At 39.1% G+C, this 19,969-nt stretch overlaps 2 protein-coding genes across 2 annotated transcripts; both read left to right on the top strand.

The window, feature by feature from the left end:
* The first annotated feature begins 2,115 nt into the window (after positions 1-2,115).
* On the top strand, positions 2,116-3,844 carry LOC118800902. The gene is made up of 6 exons (XM_036561066.1): positions 2,116-2,305; positions 2,858-2,997; positions 3,096-3,170; positions 3,255-3,332; positions 3,433-3,510; positions 3,596-3,844. Exons 1-6 carry the CDS (start codon positions 2,116-2,118, stop codon positions 3,686-3,688), a joined length of 654 nt encoding a protein of 217 aa, XP_036416959.1. The 3' UTR covers positions 3,689-3,844.
* An 11,282-nt stretch (positions 3,845-15,126) lies between these two features.
* Positions 15,127-18,782, top strand: LOC118800901. Its single transcript, XM_036561065.1, has 5 exons — positions 15,127-15,209; positions 16,023-16,250; positions 17,431-17,784; positions 17,876-18,103; positions 18,742-18,782. Exons 2-5 carry the CDS (start codon positions 16,217-16,219, stop codon positions 18,780-18,782), a joined length of 657 nt encoding a protein of 218 aa, XP_036416958.1. The 5' UTR covers positions 15,127-15,209; positions 16,023-16,216.
* The last annotated feature ends 1,187 nt before the right edge of the window (positions 18,783-19,969 follow it).

Genomic DNA, 19,969 nt, shown 5'->3' with positions numbered 1-19,969 from the left:
TCATGTGTGCTAAACAAAACACTAAACAAAAAAGAAATCGTTACTCTCAAATTTTATTGTACACATATTGTAAACGTACACATTTGCAATGTTTTTATTTTTTGCGAATTATGAAGTAGCTCATGTGGATTTTTTATAACTCTGTCAAAGCTAAGCCCATCATCCCAAAAACAAAAGCCCACTGCTCCGAAAATATTCATTGCCTTGGAGAAGCTGAGGTCAGCTTCTTATTTGCCAGGACTTTGTTGAAATTTGTGTGTTCCACCTTAAATGGTGCAGCAGTTACATTTTGGCATCTCAGCCTATTTGCTAGATTCTTGTTCAAATTTGCCTGTTCCAACCTGAGCAAGAAGCTGGCAAATAGGAAGCTAACTTTAGCCTCGTCAAAGGATTTTACCTGTCCAGACATGTCAGTCTATAAGATTAATATATAGCATTATATGAGTTCTGTTGAAGTTTTAAGACATTTTTATTTCAGAATATTTTGATTAAAAGCATTTTGTTCTTCAATGATATATTCTCTGTTTAGATTCTCTGGGTGAGATGTGTCCTGCAGTCCTCAGACTATCTGTGCTCTGCGGTGGTCAGTGGTGAAGCTGACGTGTTCTTACAAAAAAAACACCAAAACTATCTTTTGGTTCAGCTTTAAACAGAAAGCTAAATGGAGGAATGAGAAACATCCAGAGGATTTAGCCTTAGACTCAGACTACACAGGATGAGTGAACTACACTAAGACCACAAACTCCAAATCAATTCTTACAATACAAAAGCTGAGAAAGAATGACTCAGGAGAATATCACCTCATGATCATCACAGAACAAGGAAAGAAATATGCCAGTTCTGCAGTTACATTAACAGTTGCAGGTAATAAAATGGTGAAATTATAATTCTAAAATCAGATTTATAATATTTTGATAATCTTGTAATGAACTGTATCTTCATTCAGATCTGCAGCTGAAGATGACCCAGAGTGGACAGAAAGTGACTCTCACCTGTAGCACTTCCTGTAGTCTAACCTATAAACCTGATTTCTACTTCTGGTACAAGAATACACAATATACAAACAGATACATACCTTACAATAAACCTCAGCTACAGGTAACTGTACACACTTCTGGTTGCATTTTCTCTGCTTCTCTGTTTTTGACGGTATGTTAGATGTACACCCCTGGTAATCATGAGCAAAATGAGCTCTAAAAATATTCTTAATTACTTATTCTTTTTGATCTTTTATCTAAAATATTAGAAAACATTTAATGTTTATTTAAAATATAATGACAAAAAAAACTAAATCTTGTCAGGAAATTTTCTTAAATCTGTCACACAATTGTTGACACTCCTAGAAATTCTTAGGAGTGAAATCTAATTGAAGTATATTCCCATAGATATTTTATGTTTTAAAGTTCACCTCCCGAAGTTCAACATTTAAATGGTCAGCCATGACTTCCTGTTTCACTGGGGAAGACATTTTAGAGATTAAACACAGGCCAAATTCATCCAATGTTATGAGAAAGACCAGAGAGTACATCAATGATATACGACAAAAGGTTGTTGAGCTGCACAAATCATGAAATGGCTATAAGAAAATAGCAAAACAGTTTAAAATGCCCTTTTCCACTATCAGGGCAATAGTTAAGCAGTTTAAGGCAACCAGATATGTTAAGAATCTGCCAGGAAGAGAAAGTATGTCTGTACTGACCCTACGCACATTGAGGAGGATGGTTCAAGTGACAAAAGAATCTCCAAAGATCACAGATGGGGAATTGTTAGGTCTTGTGGTCAGAACGCCTTCCAAACCACAATCAAACACCACATATATAGAAGAGCTCAAGCTCCTATGATCCAAAGCACACCTCAAAATCAACACAAATTTGAAAGTAATTTGAAAAGCAATTTGAAAGAAATGAAGATTTTTGTTAATGATTTGAATGAAAGATCAAAAGGATAAGCAATAATATTTTTTGCAGCCTGTTTTGCTCATGTTTACCAGGGGTATCAATATTTGAAGGCACTGTACGTATAATGTACACAAATGTATACACATGTACTGCATGTTCAGCTCTGCAGGTGAGAGTGATTTCCAGCAAAGAATCAGGTGGACAGACTGTAACACTGATGTGTAGCAGCACCTGCACTCTGCCTAAGAACCCAACTTACATCTGGTACAAAAGCAGACAATGTGTAACTAACAAACTCACCAGAGACAAAAAGCTGTACCTGAAGTGCAGTGAAGATGCAGGAAACTACTCCTGTGCTGTGAGAGGACATGAGGAGCTCCGCTCCCCTGAGCAAACACTCAGTGACTGTGAGTCCTATGAAGCTGACTAATCTCTAATGTTTTGTAGTAGTCAGTAAAGACAGTAAAGACAGAGAACAGATTAATTTTTTTAACATATAGAAATTACAAGAAAAAAGGGAAATACATTTTTAGTTAACTGCATCTGATCTATATTAATAAATAATATTATATTCCATATTTTATAACAAGTAACATAAAATAATATAGCCTACAAGTATTAACAATTACTGTTAAACTATAGTTTTAGTCCAACTTTTCATTGCAACTTTGGGAAGTAAATGATAGCAAGGTTATTCTCTGTTTCTTCTTCTCTAAAACCTTCAGAATCACCACTTTAAGTCAAATCGGTATAAACCAAACAACATACATCCATTTTTATTATGGCTTTATTTTAACTACAAGCTGTATTACAAATATCTCTTATATTCATATCCTTCCTGAAGCACTGGTGACATAAATCATAGTTATTTCCTCCACTGTCAGGGAGTGAAAGAGAATCATTTCATTCCTGCAGTAATTTAATGTGCGTCCCTTGTTTTATTTGTGAAGGTGCTTAAGATCCAGAGGAGAGCTCAGAGTTAAACCTGGTCACAGTGGGAGTGTCAGTCTTTCTGCCTCTAACACTCATCACAGCAGCTCTGTGGATGTGCTGTGTGATCTGGAGGAAGAGAGGAGCACAGAGAGACACAGATATTCAGGTACTGAGAGAGGATTTCACTCTTTCTCTATCTACATACTTCTATGAAGCTGCTACTGAATAAAGACTGAAGTTCTGTTCTTCTCATCTCTCTAAAAGACTCCAAATCCTGCAGACCACACATGCACAGCTCTGAATCCCACCACCATGACCTCAGATTATGACACTCTCACAGTAAGTCTAATGTGTGTGTGTGTGTGTGTGTGATTGTTATCCTGGTTAGTGTTTTTAGTTCTTGAAGCTTTTTAATGTTCCCAGCATCTTACAGACTCTCCCAGTGACACATACACAGCCTTAAACCCTGAAACCATGAGCTCTGATTACAACACTCTGACAGTAAGTCTAGTGGGTGTGTGTGTGCATGTGTGTGTGTGATTGTTCTTCTGGTTACTGTATATAGTTACAGAAGCTTTTCTAATGGTCTTTTATTTTCCAGCATCGTACAGTCTCTCCCAGTGACACATACACAGCCTTAAACCCCGCAACCATGTGCTCTGATTATGACAGTCTGACAGTAAGTCTGCAGCACCTACACTGAGCGTGTGTTATGTTTATGTGTATGTTGTGTCTGAATTTTTTCTCTGTTGTTTGTTTTTCAGGTTGTGAAAGCTTCACACAGTGAGCAGCATGAAGCTCTGCAGAGAGAAACTCCATCAGCAGATTATGAAAACTTTCAGGGACCTTCAACATAGAAACCCACTCAATTACACTCATATTAGCCCCTACTATATTCCAGCAAACTGAAATCAGTCTTTGCGGCCGATCTCACGATCCCTCTTCCCATCACTCTTGAACAAGACCCCAAGATACTTGAACTCCTCCACCTGGTGGCAGGTCCTTTTCCCTTACCTGAAGTGGGCATGCCATCCTTTTCCAGGCTAGGACCATGGACTTGGAGGTGCTGATCTGCATACCAACCGCTTCACACTCCGCTGCAAACCACTGCAGCGAGCTCTGGAGACATCCATGTGATCCAGCCAAAAGGACAACATCATCTGCAAATGACACCCTGACACCCTGTCCATGAATATCACGAACAGGAGTGGAGACAAGGCACAACCTTGGTGGAGTCCAACGCTAACACTGAACAAGTAACAATATAACGGTATTATATATATTATATATTATATTTTTAATATAATAGAGATGAAGTTCTACCACTCAGGGCAAGGCTGAATCTCAAATGCCTTTCTACTCCATATAGTGCACTACATAATTTATAAAACTCTGGATTTTACTCCCAAAGACTGACCTATGCTTGAATATAAATTGGCTTGAATTAGAAATATAACGCAGTACCAATGCTCTTCATACATATTCATTTCATGACTTACATAGTGCACTACATACGCAGTAGGGAGCTACTGAAGATTCAGCCCTATGCAAATGTTAAGAGACTCTTCCAAAGCATCCATTGTTTGATGATTCAGAATGTGGCTAACATGGATCTATCTGCTAGTAGACTAAATGGTGTGAGTAGCAGTGGTACAAAACCATTGTGAGACGACATCTACCCGGAAAATCAGAAAAAAGTATCCAGACAGGACTAAAATGATTAGACCGCTGTGTTCAGTGAAAAACAGTAGATCAGAGGAAGAGGAAATTTAAGAGGGAATTACTCTAGAACGCTATGTACATTTGACCCATCTGAATCAGGCTAAAGATCAGATTTCATATACAACTCCGAGTGAATCAGTTCAAATCACACATAAACACATTGTCATATAAGAGCAGACAGAGTTCCAAAACATGTGGAAAACAGAGAAGCCCCCCAAAATGAACTAAAGCCCTTTACTGCAGTAAAATAACTAAATCACATGCAGTGATGTTCTGAGTAGAAGCTGTTTTTTATGAGCTTTTATAATGTCCTCATTGTGTAACCTCTGTATATACAGAGAGTAGTGCAACTACACATGAAAATAATTTTAAAAATATTACTGAACTTAATTACTTTATATTTGATCTTTTTTAAAGGTTTTTGTGAACATTGGGCACACAGGATTAAAATAAAAACAATCTCAGCACTAAAACCAGCTCAGCCAACTAAAAACAATCACTAATTTGAATTGAATTTAGACAACAACAGAAACCAAAACAGTCAAATTGAATAAAGTTTACAGAAAAGACAGCAAAACAATGGTGAATATATTGAGCTGAAGTTGACGTTTTTTCGCCAGCTTCTTATTAGAATTTTCCGCTCCACTTTAAATGGTGCAGTTACGTTTAAGGTGGGACAGCAAATTCCAATATGAAGGTGGAGAATAAAAAGTCAACTTCAGCCTCGTGGTGAATGTTTCACTTGTCTTACCTGCAGAAGCGGTTAAAATCATTCAAATAGAGAGAACTGTGTTTCTTTTGTTTTACTGCCATGAGGAAAATGGTCAGTTCGCCTGGTAAGTTTTTCAAGTAAGGCTGGAGTTTAAGCACTGAGCTGCACTTTTTGGTAATGTCTAATGCTTCACTTGTCTTCTGAAATAAAATAAACCGAGCCTAAGCACAGTAATAGATATTTGAAGACATTGCTGTACATACGGCAGGAAACGAATCCATTCAGCTGAAAAATAATCGACTGTGTAGAGTCTCATCTGCAGTCAGACGCCTCTTTCTTCCAATTTGAGTCTGAAGCAGCTTAGTGTTTTTATAATGATAGTTTATTAATTCTCATTATGTTATATTTAGAATAATTTTAAACATTTTTTAAATCTATAGATTTACATGATTTTTGCTTTGTTCTCTGATCTTGAAGAGAATTTTATAAATAAAAGTTTGTCTCGGCTGTGAATTTGTTCTTAAGCTTCAGTTTATTCAGTTTTGAGTTTTTGCACTTTTATCATCTCCTTATGGCAGTGAGGTGAAAAGGACCTTTACACAGTTTTACGCCCCCCCACAACCCCCCCTTATTGACATCATTGATGAATGAGGACAGAAGCATATATTTACACACACTATATATAGATAGAGATAGAGTAGTGAAAACACTGGAGAGCATTACTTCAACTGTTACACTCGATGCATCAGTAATACACAACCCTACACACACAAAGTACACACAACGCATGGTCTAATGGAGCTGAAGTTAGCTTCTTCTTATTCGTGTAGCTGCTGCTCCATTTAAGGTGGAACATAAAATTGAATCAGAAGCCTTGTCACAGTCTATGAGTCTTACATGCACTCTCTCACAAATACACTCTGTCTTTCACAGACAGCGCACCCAGCTATTAAAAGCATAAGTCATTAGGCCGGATGAGTATTTGCAAAATAACAAACTCTTCTATACTGACAGAGCGGCTAACCTTTTCTAGCAGCTAGCTAGCCTCTTCTGTTTGCTCACATTTGTCAGTGAAGCCTAGTTAACTAAAAAGTTAACTGTGATATTGTGGCAAAGACTGTATGTTAATCAGTCAGTAATAGCAAGTGAAATCAGAATAACAGTTATCATTGTGCTACCTGCATGACTGAATCATAACACCCTTCTCAAACTGTGTTGAATTGTGTCAAAATAGGTTTCCTTTTGTAGTTTCTGACACTGTATAACAAAAGAAAAAAATAAAAAGATAAAAAGTGAGGGAGAAATTTAATATAATATAGACTTTTTAAACAATAAATTATTTTTTATCATAATTAATGAATTATTTCAATTATAATTAATCATATAATATTAATGCTGTACTGTATGTCTTTTTGTCATATTATATTAGTACTGTGTGTCTCTCTCTGTGTGCCAGTGTGTGACCATGAAAATGTTGCAGGTGATGTGTGTCAAGTAAAATTTTCCCAGGGGAGGCACACGCTTGGGATGACACCTGCTTATCCGTTATCAGTATTAATGACACCTGCTTGTTCTTTATCAGTATTAATGACACCTGCTTATCCTTTATCAGTATTAATGACACCTGCTTGTTCTTTATCAGTATTAATGACACCTGCTTATCCTGTATCAGTATTAATGACACCTGCTTATTCTTTATCAGTATTAATGACATCTGCTTATCCTTTATCAGTATTAATGATACCTGCTTGTTCTTTATCAGTATTAATGACACCTGCTTGTTCTTTATCAGTATTAATGACACCTGCTTATCCTGTATCAGTATTAATGACTCCTGCTTATCCTGTATCAGTATTAATGATACCTGCTTATCCTTTTTTCAGTATTAATGCCAGAATGAACTTGCTGCAGCATTTAAGGTGGAAAATTCAAACAAGAAGCTGATTCAGCTTTGAGTGAAAAGATCATCATAACACAGTTTTATATCCCTCAATTCCTCAAACTGTAGATGGAAATTAAGAGGCAGCCCCTCTGTCAAAGGTGAGTTAAAAGAGAATTTTTTTTACCAGTGAAAACAAACAAAAATTAAAATGATTGTTCTTTATTTCTTTGAGTTCTTGTAAATATGAACTTAATAAAATGTATGTATTACTAAACACAGGAAGAGAGAGAGAGAAAGAAGCTGAAGGAGACTGACAGGACTGAGGGTACAGATCTGATAGAGGTTAGTAATCCAGAAGAAATTGAGGGAGAGATGTTTAAGCTTTGGGTAAAAATTAACACTGACAAAATATATTTGTCACCATGAATGTAAAATTTTGTAACCTAGCTTATTAAACATGTCAACAGAGCAAAATCACACTCTTTCTGATTGTACCAACTGAGACTGAACTGATAATCTGGTTGTTTAAATAATATATTTAGGTCCTTGCAGTTTATCAGAAAGAAAGGAGAGAGCACTGCTGGACTTCAGTACCTTTGCTTGATCTGTGCCTGTTGTAAGTGGATGGATATGGTGTTTGTTATACTGGCTCTGTGCTTAATACTATGACTATAACTATGAAGAGATAGATTTACTGTGCCAATTTGACCAAATAATATTTTTTTTTTATATACTTAACACGGCTGATGTACTTGATGTTTTCTGGTGTTGCTACTCTAAAAGTGCAATAAAGAGCATTGAAAAATTCTCTTTGGGGCCGTGCCCCCAGACCCTGCTGGTACAGGCTTAACCCCCGATCTGTGAACCTCCAGTGATGCCTCTGCAGATATTTATTCCCTACATATTTGTCTTATTTTGGTAAATAGTTAAGTAATTTATTTTACAATGATTTTAATAGTCCAATGAATATGTTAAACTCTCTCGCCATTTGACCTCAAGCTATATGAGTGTTTGTGTGTGTTTAACGTGAGGATGTTGAAACATTGAGGCTGATCATATCTTCCTGTAAGTGTGTGACACTCCGTTCTGCAGTAAACTGTTCTAACAGACCCTCAGTGGAAGTTCTCTGTAGTTTTTTCAGTAAATGGCTTATTTTGATGCTTAGCTAGCTGCTAGCTAATGTTTCCAGACTCAGTCATTATTTGTCGTTTTTCTTTTGTTGATGTTGTATAACCTGACTTTTCTCCAGGATCCAGAGCTCCTGCATCTTCAGCTCTGAAAGTCCAGTCCACTGAGCTCATGGTGAGTGTTGTGTTGTTTATGTTGGGGGTGTATGGTTTTGCAGAAAGTGGGATAGGATTACATAACGGATGCGTATTGTTTGCGTGGTTTATGTGTAGATATGGTCGTGTGGTTGGTGATGTACAAAGAACCTGTTGATGTGATTGTTTTTCCTCTGGTTTTATATTAAGCTTATTTTATTTAATTGTCTATTCAGGAGATTGTAACTTTATGTAGTAGTTATTTATTTACAGTGATGGTTAATGCTTTGTAGCTGGGTAAGTTATAGCATTCTTTAATCTGTGTAGATATTCATACTAGATTAACGTTAGCATCTTCTTACACAAACCTGGAGTTAGCTTCTTATTTGCCAGCTTCTTGTTCGAGTTTTCCTGTTCCACCTTTAATGATGCAGCTTCAGGCACCAGAAAGTGACTGCTGCACCATTTAAGGTGGAACAGGAAAACTCGAACAAGAAGCTGGTGAATAGGAAGCCAACTTTAGCTTATTCGTCCTTTTTACTGTGTTTTTATGTGTATTAAGATTAGAAATGATTCACACATTGATGGATTTGCTGATGTGTGTGAGATTAGGTTTCTACCGGAGCTCATGCTAAATTCGGTTTTTAACGTCAGGTGCAGACTGAATATCTTCCTGCTGGTCCCGATGGCTAATTAGCACGATCAGTTATTAAAGAAATAACAGAAAGGCAATCCGTACAACCTAGATTAATCTATGTCTGAGGATTATAACAAAACAAATCTGGTGAAAATCGGTTGAGTAATAAGGAAGTTGTGGCCGATTTAATCCTGAGACTCATCACCTCTCAATACAAGTGAAATTGTTCACTTGTTGATCTTGACCACTCCAGACAGAGAACAACAGACAACGCAGCATCTAGGTATGTATATCTATGGCTGAAGATCACAGAATCTCTTTGAACACACACAGAGCTCTTATAGTTCAGTTATTTTACTACCTGTAGAGATAATTAATTGGTAATTTCATTAATACTTAATTATGAGCAGCTAATAAAACAGTGTGATGGGTAAATCAATCTGTTTCTATTTCTAAAAAGCACTAACAGACCCTCTCAGCACAGATTTCTCTCTTTATTGTTTTCCATACAGATTAGTTAACTTTATTAACACTATTAGCTAAAGCTAATCTCACTGCATCACTTTTAGTGCAGTTACTATGAGAGAATGTTGTGTCCAGTTTTTTCACCACTTTTCCCTCCCTTTTTCCTCTGAACAATGACTGAATGGATCATATCATGTGATTAATTCTTAATTTTGTGATGTGTTTGTAGCGGCTTTCTAATCAGAGTATGAATCCAGCTTTCTTAAAATGGCATTTGAAAACTAAACATGCAAATCTGGCCACAAAACCATTTATTTAAAAACTGTTTCATGTAGCGTTAGCCTACTAAAAATCTCAAAGGGTATTTAAGGAAAAGTTTTGTCATTAACAGCTTCATGTTTAATAATTCAGAAGACACATGTAGGTTCACTGATCATTTTGGATAATATATCAAATGTTGGTATTGTAGACGTTGTGACTCCAGGAGCCGTATTACAGAACTTTTTTTCAAACATCAGAAAGGCTTAGCTGCTTCAGACACACTCTCCACTGTTCCCCCTTATTGTTTTCATGTGTTAGTGTTAAAGAAAACTATTAAAATAAAATAAAATATTATTGTGAGGGTGGTGTATGATGGGAAGACTGAGATGAACTTGTGTCTGCAGGAATAATGTTAGCACAGCAAGCTAAAGCTTTAAGAAATTGAAACTGAAACTGGGGAATGGCGATGCTCTGATAAACAGCAGGGGGCGCGGTCACAACATTCTAAACTGCCAGTTTATGACATTTTAGTTTTGTTTTGACATTTTGATGTCAGTGATGGCAGCTGTCTTACTTACTAGCTTACAGTTTTAACATTATTATGATCACAAGTTTATGTTCCAACTGTGCACGCATGGTCAGGTGCTTGGTAACAGACATAACAATCGATTATCGACCTCAATCGAGTAGTATAAAATTTCCAAACCTGAAATCAGATCAAATGTAAGATATGTTTTTTAATTTAAGATTAGATTTGCTTCTGATGAATTTGCAGAAAATCTTGTATTGATCTTGACAGATCTTAACATGGGTAAGAAATTTCATGCTGAAAAATTGGTGGAATTGCCCTTTAAAGTTTACATTTGGGTCATACCACACCAACTCTTCTAGGGCCTATCAGGTCATATCATTGATTTCTATGAAAGAAATTAAGCAAAAACATATGATTTAATTCATGCAATTCACTGCTGCAGCACTATAAGGCAACCATTTACAGAAACAAGGGAACGTAAAGAGGCTGATACTGTGATAAACGCAAACATACAGACCCCTGTAGATCAGTATTACACACCAACATCTACCATATTCTTATATCATGAGAGAATTTAAAATGCAAACCATATTTTATTAGAAATGAAGCATTTATGTGTATAATGTACTGAAACTACAAGATCCACAATGCATTGCTGAAACACAGGATATGCAGCAGGAAAATTAGATACACAGTAGTGGGAGGAGCTTATCTTCCTTCATTGTGTCAAAGTGAGATGACCTTATCTGTTTACAGAAATGTATTGAAAAGCCAGTTCACTTCTAATGTTCTCATAGAAGCTGTTTAAACTCTCCACACTTGTTATGAGAGAGAGAATCACAGATGAGACTGATTTAAACACCATGTGTGGAAGACAGATTGTAGATTAAATTTCTAGATGCTGTGAATCTGTTTGTCCAGATTTTAAAGCATAAGTCAATGAGTTTTTTTAGGACTCAGGATCTTAAAACAACACTAATCATTTTCAGGATTCATGATCGCTTTGCAGCTTCAGCTAAATTGTCACTGCAAGCACTCTGTGTTTGGCCTTGTGGTTGAGAGTATAAAGTGGGCTAAGTGTCATGATTCTAAACATATACTCAACTGACTGATGAGGTAAGCTCCCCTCTCATGTGCTTGCCTTTGTGTTTTATGACCAGTTATTTAAATATAAAGTTCTCTGTGCATTAGTGTAGAAATAATACATAGTGTCCTATAGCAGGGGCGCTGCATTCGTTGTTTTGTCCAGTTACACAAACAGATGAAGGACTGAGCTATTGTACTGCTATAGAAGCAGTGCCCCAAAAATACTCTTAACAGCTTCACTACCTTTACTAGCATAGCAGCACGAGGTCACTAATGTCTTTCAGACAGTGACATAAATACTGGAGGAAGGGAAGCAATATGTACTGGGTACTTATACACCAATCAGGCATAACATTATGACCACCTCCTTGTTTCTACGCTCATTGTCCGTTTTATCAGCTCCAAAATGGACAATGAGCGTAGAAACAAGGAGGAGGTCATAATCTTATGCCTGATTGGTGTAGATACTGACACAGTCGTACACTCAGAGAAAGATCCAATTTACTCTCATCCATGATTTTTCAAACAGATCCTTCACAGTCTGCAACATGATATATTCATTTTTTAATCAATTAAAAATCTGAAATAGGTATTGTAAATGTTTAGGTTAATGTTAGTTGCTAGTCTGTGAGGTGGTGTGCATTTAGAGAGTCAACTTGTTTGAGACGTAACAAAAGTGAGTAAACAAGCAAATTATGTATGCATGTGCTTGTATGTTCCCTAGAAGTGAAAGAGGAGGGGAGAACACAGTGAGAGCAGTGAAGACTCTGCTGAAGATAGAAGAAAAACCCTATAAAGCAAAGATATCATACAGAGCATCACAGCTTCACACTCTGAGGGAGAAACTGTAGGGTTATGAGGAAACCATGATGAGCAAAGATTACCATCATTTTCTCAGGTTCTGGTTGTTAGGGAAGTAAAACCCTTTCCATCACAAGTCAGTCTGACCAACCTCATACCTGACTGACCAGAGCTCAAGGCCTTTAACTGGAAACAGAGACCTAAAATACAAACACACTGCTTGGAATAATAGATGATGCAGTGATGTTACAGCCATCAGTGGAAAGACAGCACAGTTAGCCTTGCTCTCTCTAGGTGGGCAGGATGGCCCTCCTTCTTGTGGTCTTGAAAAGAGACTGGTAAGCTACAAGAGGGAGGAGTAATGACAGAATGCACAAACACACCTGCCCTGTCTCTGCTTGTTCGCAAGTGTAAAGCAAGTAAGAGTGAGCTGAGTAGTGATCAACGCACTCACTACTTATAAGAGTGACCTGCTTGGTCTGTTATTTTAGGCAGAATTTGTTCATTTTATCACTCAAATTTAGCCTAAATCTGTTATTTTTTAGACCTTTAAGAATCAGCGGTGTTTGAAGGGTAAACTGTCATGTCTACCAGAACATCAGGAAATATCACAGCAGCAGTGACCCTCATATTACTGACAGGTAAACTTTCACATTTATACAAGTTGTGTAAATTTGAAAGTGTATAAGCTAGAAAGGTCATTCAGCATGTCCAGTTATTTTTGTTAGTCTTTTTTATTTTCATTTTAGAAACTAGATCAGCAATATTCAATCCAGAGGTTTCAGTTTTTCTGGTAAAACACACACGGTTCAGCAGTGAACTGCCAAATTTAGAGAGCGAGTTTGAGCAGAGATGATGGACACATTGAGGACACTAAAGCTGGACCTTCTTTGGGGGGTGGCAGTATAATTTAGGGGAAGTACACTGAAGTAAAACTGAAGTAGAACTCAACGCCCACCTGCATAGGTGGAAAGCTATTAAGAACTACAGCTTTTTATATTGTTATTAGAGATCTTCTCTAACTGTGCATTCTAAACTGTACAAATCTCCACCAAAACTACTTTAAACTGTTTTGTGTTTTTTTTTCTTTAAGACTTCAGACTGAGGTCTGTGTCTTTCTTAAAATATTTCATATTGAATATTTTAAACTAAGGTCACTTCCTCTGTGGTTTTTAACACCACCAGCCAACTTCACACATGTTGCTCATAGCAACAGCAGCAATTCACACTGTGGTCACTCTGTCATTTAGACTGTGAGAGTTTCCCCTTCACATCTAACTTTTGCTCCTGGTGTATGTGTGTGTGTGTGTGTGTGTTTCAGGAGTTCAGGCTCAGCACAGTGTAACTCTCTCCTCTCAGAGTCTCTGTGCTGTTACTGGATCTACAGTAAAAATCTCCTGTAAATATAAAACAGCTGATTCCTCCAGAGTCAGAGAGAGAGAGTGGTATCAGCTCCAGAGCTCTGATGGAGAAGAACGAGTCCTGAGTAAAGATCCTCAATACTCAGCACGAGTTTCTGTAAGAACAGAGCAGAATGACTGTGAGCTGACAATGTGGAATATGAGAGTGAGAGACTCTGGAGTTTATAACTTCAGATTTAGAACATCAAACAGTGACTGGATATCAGCTTCGTCTGGAGTTAATCTGACTGTTACAGGTAAATAAACACACTGATCCTTTCAAATAAAGCCAGGGTTACACTACGCAACTCTTGTTGACTCAGTCTGTGCTAGGCGGTTCTAGTCTGCAGATTTAGGGGCAGCCGGAGTCGACAACTGGAAGAGAAAATGAAGTAGTGTGTGAAGGGCACAGGCATTTTTTGCCTCCTAATCAAATTTCAGAGCAGCTGGAATATATCAAATGTTTGATTTTTTTTTTTTTCTATTTTTCAAATGACTCTAGATGTAATCTAGTAGTGTACACTGGTCAGCGACTCAGTTTGAAAGAATTCAACCAACAGCTCTGTCCTTGGCGAAGTGGCTCCACAGCGTACCCTGTTCCAGGTGTGCCGTCCTCCTCTGCCCCTGGAGGGCAACCCGAACACCAGCCCAAAGGATGTCCCCTCCATCGGTGCACCAGAGCAGAGAGACTAGGCGGGGTGTGTGACTGCTGCGGCAATTGTTTCTTTGCTATGCACTGGTCACAGCAATGCATGTCAAGCTCCACATCCATGTGGCACTCTGCATGCCAACACTGAGCATGCACCGTGCCCAGCAGCATCCTCCTCACAGTGTCAAGGCTGGTGCTACTGGGGGTGACGACAGCAGCAGTGGCACTCCTCTTGGCCCCCTTTCGCTTTCTCCGTCATCTGTTGTGGCGTCAGTGCTGATGCGTATGCTGCTCATGGCCCTAGGTGATCCATCCACCAGTACTAGTGTTGCGTGTTCAGCTCCTCCAGCATTGGTGACTTCACCCACAAAAAGCTATGGTGCCCTTGACCTGACAGTGCGCCCTGCCCCTGGAGATCCATTAAGCAGCTTTCCCCAAAGGGAACCAAGGCCACACCACCAGGGAGCCCTGATGTTCTGCCTCAGCTCCACCGCTAGCTGCAGCAACCAGCTTCACTTGTCCCATTTCCAGGCCCAGTGTTTCCTTCCTAAGGTCAATCAGGCCCCCTGCCATGACTAGAAGCCGCTTCCTCTCTCTTACGTCGACTAGGCTGCCAATGATGGACTTAAGTTGGAAGGTTGTCGCTTCCCAGTTGACCGGTGTGCCACTCTTAGTCTGAGTGAGCACGCACTGCCATAGCAGCAACACTGACATGCCAGTGTCAACAAGGGCAGTAAGCTGCCTCCTGTCCACACTGCATGTTACCCAAAGACTGCAGCGGCAGCCGATCTTCTTGGCTATCGTCTGTTTCCATGCTGGCTTAGGTTTGCAGCATTGACTGGTGCAGTGTCCTCTCTTCCTGCACTGCCAGCACACCAGTTGCCCCGCCATCACTCGTTCAGGGGCCACTCATACATCGTCTCTTCGGGCTCATCCGCCGCACAGCCTTGGTCCCTATGCCCCCGTAAGGTGAGCTGACCAACTCCCCATACCATCACAATGCCTTACCTTGGGCCCCATTTGTCAAACACATGTCAGGTCCTTGGCACGATCCTATTCGGCCCACAAATTATTTTCATTTTCATTGAAACATATTCGCCGTCTTTGGAAGAGTACACTCTTCCTCTTGGCCCCTCAGCCCGGTTCTTCACGGCATCTTCGCATCCTCCACTGGCCCAGCCAGATCCTTGCGCTGCCACTAGGATGTCTTCTCGTTGTTGCTTCTTCCTACAGTTCTAAAACCATTTCAGCACTATCGTAAAACAATGTTTCAGGCATCAGACAGTGTATGGTTAACCATTTCATGTGATAGATTTCTGTGAGGAAGGTGTTAAAGCCATTAAGTTTTGTAAAAGTTTGGTTCCTATCACCACTACTGTGAACTATTGTGACATGGCAAGTGTCACTAGAACAGAGTATTTCACATCAAACGTCTCTGACTGCCTTTTTTTTATATATAAACAATTTTACTGCGCAGAAATGTGGAAAATTCTTGGAATTTAAGGCGCAAGCAAAACTGAGTGCTTGTACATCAGATCCCACAAATACCCAACAATTCAAGTGTGATCCCACAAATACACAATTCAAGCATCAGATCCCACAAATACACAACAATTCAAGTGTGATCCCAAGTTGTACAGTTTGCAAAATCCAGCTGAATAGTGTAAGACACCCAGTCTTTCATGTCCTGTTAGGACTTTAAATGTCATATAGTGTGTGTAAGGCTTTAGATGTATAAACGTGATTTACAGAATTCTGTTATATGATGTGATGTGTGTGTAGATTTGCAGGTGAAGGTGGATCGTAAGTCTGCAGGACACAGAGAGGTGAAAGTGACCTGTAGCTCCACCTGCAGACCCAGTGCAGAACTTTCTTACTACTGGTACAGGAATGGACAATACCTGGCATATACAAATGATTCCAGTATTCTGCTAGACATCACTCGTCCATCTGATGAAGGCAGCTACTTCTGTAAGATGTATGGCAGCTGGCAGCGCTTTCCTCCAGTGTGTAAGTGATACTCAGCAGAAACCTTGACTATAACCCCAACTTTATTCCAGCATCTCTGAAAAACTGCAAATCAGTAAGTTAATTTTGAAGTTGCTCTCATAGAAATTGGCTTGAAATTGCCTGTGGAATGAAAACAGTTCTCCATAATGCTTGCAAAAAATGCAAGTCTCTACCGGCTTTCAAAGGGGGAAGTGTTTCACTGATTAAACCTTCGAATTCATTACTCAAATGAGCTGTGTTATATTTACAGGCGGACCAGGCTATTTCATTTTAATTAAATCCCTACAATTGAGCAGTGCCTGTAATCTGCACCAAATGAGGGTGAGGAGATTAATTAAAAAGATCACAGTCACACTTGTGAGAAATATTTGTGTGTGCATGTGTATAGTGTATATGTGCTCCTGAGTTTTGTGAGGTCCTAGTGCTCATGGTAGTTATAGTCAATTATGTAATTTGTGAACTATGTGTGCAATATTAAACTACCTTTAGCATATATTCTCTTTTAGAAGTACCTGATTAAACAAATAAAAAATTACGTATTATATACCATCAGCAATGCAGCTTCATTAGGTAATAAACTGACCCTTCCAGTTTAACAATTATAAAAGCAAACATTTGTAGATTTGAAAGATCCTGCTAATATGGATTCATACCAGTTTTTCTCTTTCAGTGATGCATACAAAAGCTACCTGAGTGCTAATAACTCTAAAATTCCCTTTGTGCATTAACGCGTTAGTCAGAAAACCAAAAGCAGCTCCCACAAGTATGCTAAAACAAGGAAGGGCATCACAGGGTGTTGGGTCACACGAAGGAGTTCAGAACAACGACGCCATTGTCAATCATACTAGATTCATATCTCATTTAGCTCAAGAAGAAAAAGACTGTATTTTAGAGTGAAAACTCATTTTCTACCATAAGGGGAGATGGCAGTGCACTGCTGTTTAGCATTGCGGGGAAAGTGTAATGTTCTGCCAATCAAGTCAAATGTCTCCAAGTTTTACGATAGTTCAATATCAATATAAATTTCACAATCGTAGCATGCACTGTGCCAATAACGTTAGCAGTTAGCGTGCGAGGGGTGCAGACCCGATTGCTGATGTTCTGGTACCACAGGTTGCGATTTATTTAAGTGTTTTAAGTTTATCACATAGTTTTCAATGACCCAGTTTGTGTGTTTCAGGTGTTTCTGCTGATTCAGCTCAGAACAGCTGCTGGAGTGTGACTTACTCCCCCACAGCTACCTGTGCTCTGATTGGCTCATCAGTGGACATCCGCAGTTACTACACCTTCCCTGATAATCAGAAGGTCACTAAATCAGTGTGGTTCATTAAAGAGCAGGCTGGTGCTGAGCCTGTGGATGTGAGAGAGGATGAGGAGTATCAAGGACGAGTGCAGTACAGACAGAGCTCCCAGAATGACTGTAGTATCAGAATCACTCACCTGAGAGAGAGAGACGCTCAAACATACAGATTCAGATTCTACACTGATGGAGGTGAATACACTGGAGAACCTGGAGTCACTCTGTCTGTCACAGGTAGAGCTGCATAACATAAAATAGGTTTCATTAACTGTGAGAATATTCTATTGATGAAATTACCAGCAAACATGTTTGAAATATCCTGCAGATCTGAAGGTTACAGTGTCAGATACAGGCAGTGGAGGAAAGAAACTGAATTGTTACAGCACCTGCATTCTGCCAAACAACCTCACTTACATCTGGTACAAGAATGGACAGCCTGTGTCTGACCAGTCCATAAACAATACAGGACAGTATCTGTATGTCAGTACTGTGGATGCGGGCAGCTACTCCTGTGCTGTGAAAGGACATGATGAGCTCCACTCTCCTGCTGCCTGTAAGAACTTTAAACTTCACTCACTCTGTTATCTACCAGTGATTTCAAAGCCTCAGGTTGTTTGGCCCAAATTAGACAAGAAAGTACAAAAAAACCCATCTGTGTGTAAGAATATACTTTTCTTTGAAGACTCTCCGAGAAACACCAGTGCAGTGATCATTCCCTCTGGAGAGAGAGTGGAGGGAGATTCAGTGACTCTGAGCTGCAGCAGTGATGCAAACCCTCCTGTTCTAATCTACTCCTGGTTTAAGCAGAGATCAGCTGCAGACGCACCACTGACAACAGGCCAGAATTACACCATCACCAACATCAGCTCCCAGCACAGTGGACTCTACTACTGCACTGCTAACAACCAGCTAGGACAGCACAGCTCAACACCCACACACCTGGATGTATTATGTAAGGTTGTTATAGTTTCAGTCCCACATATTGTTGCATGCTATTTTTTAACTGCTATAATCAGTAATGTTTCAGAGCAGGGCCCATATTCTACATTTGGGCCATTGAGGCAGGACAGAAGTGCACAGTAGCTTTATTTCAGCCAATCCAACACAAGCAAGGGATCAGTATACAAGCAGGCAGCACATATTATTTGGGAAGTGACTGGTTGAGTCTCTGTTTTGCTCAGACCCTCCCAGACCCCCATCTGTATCTGAACATGTATCTGGAGACTCAGTAACGCTGGTGTGTGTCAGTGACTCCAATCCTGCCAGCTCTTACACCTGGTACAATAAGACAGGAAGTGATGTGATATTTACAGCAGGTATGTTCTGCTTTGAAATAATTACCTTACCTTTTCCAGTGATAGAATAAGAAAAAGACTATCAGGAAGTCTGTTTGATCAGCAGCATCTCTTTTCACTTCCTCCCTCCTCTTTTTCTTCTGTGATTCTTCTTACTTTTATTATTCTGTGATTCTTCACCATCTTTTTAACATGTTGATGTCTCCACACTGATACAGATAACACAGCAGTGAAATATGCAGCCTCTGCAGTCGGTGTGGTTGTACTTCTGATACTGTTAGCTGCCTTTCTGTGGATGAGGTGAGAACCTGAAACCACTTTTACTAAATTTCACATGCTCTGAATGCTGTACATGTATGTTAATTTAAGGAAAATTGCCAACCACAGCACCTCACCATACCCTCCAGACTCCTTTCACACTCTTCTCAGTCCTCCAGAAAGGAGTCTCATATTTTGATCACTAGATGGTGTAGCTAATCTGAAACCTCAGGCTTTACATGTTAGATGTATATGTAATTTAGGGTCGTCTTAACCCCCCTGAAGATTTCCTCACCTTGAATTGTGCCACACTGGCTTTACATCAAGATAAACTTTTACTGGGAGACTGCTGCCTTAGACCCTGTTTACATTCCATTTCATGAAGTATAACTCGATACAGTTTTAACTACATGAATTTACACACTATTTTTAAATACATCTCTGGTTAGTTAGACTGAAATCGCACTCGATTGCAGTACAGTGAGTAATATGCAAACCAGCTCGTATACAACAACCAATAACCTCTGTCGTCTCTTATTTTCCTGTTCTGTTCAAAACCCTTATTCATCTTCTTAAATCTGCTTTACACTGATGTTTACACTAAGACAGCTTTAGAATTAGTGTATTAGTCACAGCATAACGATCAGGTATGAGGGTCTGAGACTTTTTTAGGGTTTAAACCACAACAAAGTGTATGTGTATCGTGTGCTAAATCATGTGTTATCTTTAGGTTAACCATGGTCTCAACTTTAGCCTCAAATGAGAACTCCATTCTGAATATGTTAAGAATCTAAAATGGCATTAACAATCAATTAATGTAATTTGTGTGATCAGGAAGAAGCGAGGAGCAGAGAGAGACTCAGATA

This window comes from Colossoma macropomum, unplaced genomic scaffold (assembly GCF_904425465.1).
Source record: "Colossoma macropomum unplaced genomic scaffold, Colossoma_macropomum, whole genome shotgun sequence".
NCBI classification, from domain to species: Eukaryota; Metazoa; Chordata; class Actinopteri; order Characiformes; family Serrasalmidae; genus Colossoma; species Colossoma macropomum.
Note: the sequence above shows the minus strand (reverse complement) of the source record. Positions and strands in the feature narration are given on the sequence as shown.